This window comes from Aplysia californica, unplaced genomic scaffold, assembly GCF_000002075.1.
Source record: "Aplysia californica isolate F4 #8 unplaced genomic scaffold, AplCal3.0 scaffold00135, whole genome shotgun sequence".
Taxonomy (NCBI): Eukaryota; Metazoa; Mollusca; class Gastropoda; order Aplysiida; family Aplysiidae; genus Aplysia; species Aplysia californica.
Window position 1 is genome coordinate 435,876 of NW_004797405.1, and position 6,172 is coordinate 442,047.

Sequence of the window (6,172 nt, forward strand, 5' to 3'; positions counted from 1 at the left end):
ATTCTGCCTTCCATCGTGGTGATCCAAAAGAAATCTGGACTCGTCAGAAAACATAACTCTGTTCCCCTGGCGGTTTAGCCATCGCCGATGCAGACGAATCCAGTGGAGTCTGGCATGACGGTGTCTTTGGAGGAGACGAGTGCGTCGAGGTGGGTGTCGGGCAACGATTCAGTGGGCTTTCAAACGTCGACAAACGGTGAAGCGGCTGATTGGTTTATGCCCAGCCCAATCTCTGACAGTTTTTGAAGCTGTTTGAAACCAATCCTACAAGTCTGGAACTCTGATCCGATTGTCTTCTACCACAGTAGAGATACGAGGACGACCAGACCTTGGAGTGTCACTTACCGAACCACTTGCTTGTAAGTGTATCCTTAGCTTCTGGATAGTATCTCTCTTCACATTGAAAGCTCTAGCTACAGCAGAAACCGTTGCATGAGCTCTTAGCGTGCCAAGAGCTTCATGAAGTTGCGCTTCACAAAGACGAGGCATGGTATAAAACAAAATTGAAAAGAACAAACTCAAAAGTTTTTACGGCCTTTTCGCCGACACACGTTGAAGTGTGAAACGAAAAAAGAATAAAAGTAAAGGCATTGTAAACTTTCAAGAAAAAACGAGAAAACACGTTTTTTGGCCAAACGTGTAGTAAACACTTTTTATAACAACAAAATAAACAAATGTTGTTCTGACCGACTTTCTAAAGTGACTCAAGCTCAACATGTCAATCGCCAAGTCAAAATTCGTGAGACTACTCATACAGCACCAATTTGAAAACTGCCCACTTTCTTTTGCTCGCCAGTATATGAGTACTTGATCATAACTCAAGTGGATACTTTTATATAACTTCTCCTTCTCCATACACCGCGTCACCTCTTACCCAGTTTTTTAAAAATGTTAATCTGTTTGGGATGTGCAATGTTTCAGTGACATTCAACCTTTAAATCAAAGTTTTAAAAAACCATCATGCTTTTCCATTTATGTTTTTTTGTTTTTCAGTCCCTTTTTGTATCTTATTTTTACATGTTCTTTTTCTAAGGCGTCATACTGAGTGTACAATTCAGAAACTGCATCCGACTCCAGAAAACATTGTAAGGTAAACAATTTCTTGTAATACCCCAGATTTACAAAGAAATCTGCGAACATATCGGAACACATCGCGTTCCCACGATACAGGACAAACCCAAACTGAAGTACTTGCAAGCCGTCATCTACGAAACTCTGAGATTGGCCAATATTGTACCACTGAGGTGAGCTCAGAGTATCTCCTGTCTTCTGTTTGCTTGGGGCCCGTATCAAACCATAGTTGTCATGGAGGTGTATGTCCTTTTGACAAAACATTTTTATCTCATTAAGTAAGTTCGTTAGTGGACAAATTATGTCCTAGGAGCAGATCAAAAGTAATGGTGCGCAAGCGGCACATTTCGAACCATCATACTCATACCTAAACCAGTTACAAAAATGTGTATATTTCGTAGTTGTTCCATGCCTTTTAAAGTTTTGGATATTTTTTCTAAAACCGTTCGTCTTCAAGTATTAACAAATTATGTGTGTTCTCAATAAGTTTACAAACTAAAAGTGAAACCGGCTCTCTCAATTATTTACTTTTTTAATTTTTAGGAGGAGGGAGTGTTTGTTTTCTCTTACATTTTTTTTCTGTTGCCCTTTTGTTCCTTCACCATATATCAGCACGCACATTGCTTTTTCTTTTCCCCCAAACAGCCTGACCCACATGGTCACAGAGGACACTGAACTCAGAGGTTACGTCATTCCCAAAGGCACCTTCGTAGTGCCCAATCTGTACTCTGCCCTCATGGATGAAAAAGTCTGGGGAGATCCTCAGAACTTCCGGCCAGAGAGATTTTTGGACTCCCAAGAAAACATTGTGAAGAGAGAAGAGATGATCCCGTTTTCATTAGGTAATGTGTAGACTTAAGTTTTGAACCCCTTCATTGCTGAGAGTTTTCCTATCTACGTTTGCACAGAAAAAGATGATAATGTTCATTCAAGAGAGTTAAACAAAGCCATACTGTCTTTCAGATTAATCATGACAAAGCAACAGCATAATCTGTAATTACACCTTCTACATCTCCCTCTATAGTCCAGCAGAAACATGTCAGTGAATCAGATTTTGGAAGAAAAAAACACCAAGTGAGTATGTACTTCTACACAATAGTTCAGGGGTTACAAATATTTGTTGCTTCATAATAGATGTAGGCTTGTTGATGCAGAAAAACTCGAATGATTCACCTTTACGTTGATGGACGTCAATGTTGCTGAAAGAACCAGTATGGCTTAGCAAATCTCATCTACCTATTTATCTATCCATCTATCTATCTGTCTGTCTGTCTGTCTGTCTGGCTGGCTGGCTGGCTGGTTGTGCGGCCGTTGTAAGTACATGTATTAGTTGCAGCAGGTCTTTTTTCTTCTTTTCAACTTTCTCGTCCTCCCTTTATCCCAGGCCGGAGAGTGTGCCCAGCAGCAGACATGGCAAAGACGGAGCTGTTCCTGTTCCTGTCCACAATATTCCAGCGTTTTGAGTTCCTGCCCGCCGACCCGTCCAACTTGCCTCCAATCAAGGGCGTGTTTGGGCTCTCGATGCCGCCGGAACCATACCAGATCCGATGTGCGGACAGGAAACAGTGCAACAATAATATTCAAGCCAATTAATTGGACATGTACATTTTCTTGTCTTTTTGTTCTATTGAGATACAAATGATAAGATTTGAACCGATTAAAAGGACATGTACACCTCCTTGTTCTGTTTTTTGCTCGAAATAAAATGAAGAACAATACTACGTCATCAGTGTGCCCTCGAATATCATAAGCCAGCTGTTCAGATGTGGTAACCATATTATTTTTAAAAAGAACATTAACTGTGTTACTTTTTAGAGCTTCACTTTCTTCATAAATGGATGATATCGGCTGCATGTGCTAGAGAAATATTTTTAAAAAGAATTAAGTTCTAAACGTTGAAAAGACCAAGAAAAGATATATCTAGATACGTAATGTACCAGGGTGAGTTAAAAAATAATGCAAGTTCATTAATAACTTGAAGAAAATATAATACACTTGCAACTTTCACACCTCAAATTGAAGGGGAGCATCTGAGGATCATATTTTTATTTCTCAACATAGTCTCCGTTTCGATCAATAGCCACTGTCCACCTTTTACAACGTCCACATATGCCAGCTTTGTAAAACTGAGCTGGTTGGTCGTAGGGGTAGAGCAGTCTTGATTTCTCCATCGTTTCCATAATGTTGACCTCTCAATGGTTCTTTTCTAGGACCCAAAAGGTGGAAGTCAAAAGGAGCCAAATCAGGAGAATAAGTTTTGTGTGGCAGTGTTTTCCACATAAACGGGGTGATTGTCTCCCTTGTTCTGGTACTCGAATGCAGGCGGGCATTGTCATGGGGGGAAAATACTCATTGTATGTTCAAATTAATTTGGTCTGACTTGTCGAAATCTCTCTTTTAGTGGTTTCAGTCTTTCAATGTAGGGTTCAGAATTGACAGTTGCTCCTCGTGGTAAAAAAGAACTTGTTAGAAGCACGTTACGAACGTCCCAAAACACGACTGACATGATTTTTCAGGCTGACTCCTCGGGACGATGCTTGTCTGACAAGCGTATGAACACTTCTTAATCTTCTTCCGGTTCATTGCTCAAAGGTCTAAGCCACCTATATACAGTGCCAAAATCTAGAACTTGGTCCTTGTAATGATTTTGAAGTCTCTTTTGGATGTTATCGGTGTATTCTCCTTCTAAAACCAGAAATTTAATATCTGCTCCTTACCTTTGACAGACCTCCAAGAGGGTAGCCATTTTGATGTGACGTCATTCGGACCAAAATTAAAGAAACTTCAATTTTAACAGATTGTGTTCAAAAGTACATGAGCAAGTACTTGTTAGCTAAGTTTGATTAAATTTGATTTTTAAAATGTGCAAAATAGAGAACAACTTGCAATACTTTTTGACTCCCCCCTCGTAGGTTCAATTGTTAAAAGATCGAAATAGTCTTTTCTCTCTCATTAGAACGTTTGCATTCTTGGCTTAGAGAAAATATATTGCACAACTTGCAGACGGTATACATGTGTCAATAGTATTATGCTGGCTAACTCCCAATCTTAAAAAATATTTTGTACAGATGTTTGTCTCCAATCGAACTAGTTTCCCCCTCCCTCCAAACCCCAGTCCCTCTTCAAGGAAGAATCACCACACTCCAAGATCAAGTTGCAAAAGTTCTGTCACACCCACCTTAAAAGTACAATAACTCATTTACTACTCAACATAGCCAAGACAAATTTGGTACACGCGATCTTTATTCATTTTCTGCCAACATGACGTAAACAGAATTACACATGTCTTTCCTTATTCAAGGGAGATAATTTTATTCACATTGACTCTTGCCAAATCCAAATCTAAGTTTGCTCAGTAGGGCTTGTGGCCTCTTCTAGCTTGAATTACTTATACAAAACATTTGTTCAATTACTGAACTGAAGTCATTGTGGTTGTCTAAAGTATCCCTGCCATTCCTTGTGAAGTGCAGCCTTCAGTTCCTGACGAGTTTGTACTGAGTGCGCCTGTTTCTAATCCTCCAGTCAAGGTCATCTTACAGATGCTCTGTTTGGTTATGGCTTGTGGATCTTGCAGGCCAGTCCAGAACAACGATTTGATGTGTTTGAAAGAAGTTTTCATTGATCGTAGCCATTTGTGGTCGTGCGTTGTCTGTAGCGTAATCACCGTAACAAAGAATTTCATCACAATAATGTCGTTATTTGGGGTTGCTTTGAAAAGTAACTAAATGTATACGATAAAAAGCAGCCCTACCATCACATTTCAGCCACCTTTGGGCCTCTTGGGGGACGTTGGATTTGTGAAATTTCTATTCTCTTCTTTTAAACACTTTTTCTCTTCCTTTAAAATCCTTAACCATTGCTGAAAAGAAAACTTCACCAACGTCTTTAGTTTCATGGACAATGTTGTTATGCCAAAATTTGGCGATTTCTTCTATGAAACGGGGTTAGAATGGCTCCATATATAGGACGATAATGACGTAATCCTCGATCTTAAAAATGTCTAATAATGATGTTTCAAGACAGTCCGAAGTCCCTTGCAGTATCTGCACTAAGTTGGAATGGGTTTTGAACATGGGTGTTGACAATAACCCAATTCTGATGTCGAGTTGTCGCCCTTGGTTGGCTACGTCTTGGCTTGTCTTGGACAGTTTTAGTTTTAGTGGTTTGTTCAAAGGTTAGATGGTTCCTCTGCAAACATTTACGCGTCTTGCAACAGCAGAAAGCGCAATTAAAGAATTTATCATACACACAGCCCCTTTATTTTCTGAATTTATCATTTTTTAAATTTTGAAAACAGGAGAAAAAGGTATCCAACCGTTAAGAAGTACGGAATTGTATAGTGTGTAAGGTGTGTTTACACATTGTCTATGTGATTCAAAGCAAATTTTGTCTGTAAGAAGCGTTGATTTCAACACAGACGGAGAGAAATTAATATGAACACTTTGTCCACGTACTACTTCCGGTTTATCATTTCTTTGGTCTGCTCTTGCACAAGAAGTCTCATAAGTCACACAAGTCATACTTTTAACTTTTACTAAAATTCTTACGCTATATCGAAAATTAACGTAATATAATGGGTGTGACAGAACTTTTGCTACTCGGTATATTAAGAACAACTTCATTTTGTGACTACACCGTGTCCTGAAAACGTAAAAGATTGTTGTTGAGTGTGAAGAAAACCGAATACGTGGTACATGTAATAAAGTGAAAGTCTGACACAACGAACTCAGGTTTAAATGAAAACTAGCATTCAAGGAAAGGACACAGGTTGGCCCTGACAGGCAGTGTGAGAAACCCGTTTCCTAAATAATCTAAATTGTACCGATGGAGACGTAAAACAATTTACATTTTAAAAATAACAAACGAAGAGCTTGATAAAACACTGCCCCGCTAGGGAACCTAACTTGTGCCTGCTGTGTGCAAAGGCTAAGAGCCTGACCATGACATCACGGATAACGTTTCATCGAGTTGTCTCATTTCACTGTTTGGCAGAGTACATATTTTCTGTATTTGCCTCTACCTGAGCGATTTTGCCCACTAGCAGTCGGCGTTGCTCATTTTGGGTGGCGGTGGGTGTCATCCGGGTAGTGACTCTTGCTGT

At 39.6% G+C, this 6,172-nt stretch overlaps 1 protein-coding gene across 1 annotated transcript in view; it reads left to right on the top strand.

Moving 5' to 3' along the window:
- Positions 1-2,195, top strand: part of LOC106010989 (cytochrome P450 2G1-like) — a 12,550-nt gene extending 10,355 nt beyond the window's left edge. Inside the window, exons 4-6 of the mRNA XM_035969290.1 lie at positions 79-196; positions 1,091-1,244; positions 1,615-2,195. Of these exons, the coding sequence (XP_035825183.1) occupies positions 79-196; positions 1,091-1,244; positions 1,615-1,924 (582 nt within the window). The 3' untranslated portion in view covers positions 1,925-2,195. The remainder of the gene's footprint in view (positions 1-78; positions 197-1,090; positions 1,245-1,614) is intronic.
- Positions 2,196-6,172: the final 3,977 nt, after the last annotated feature.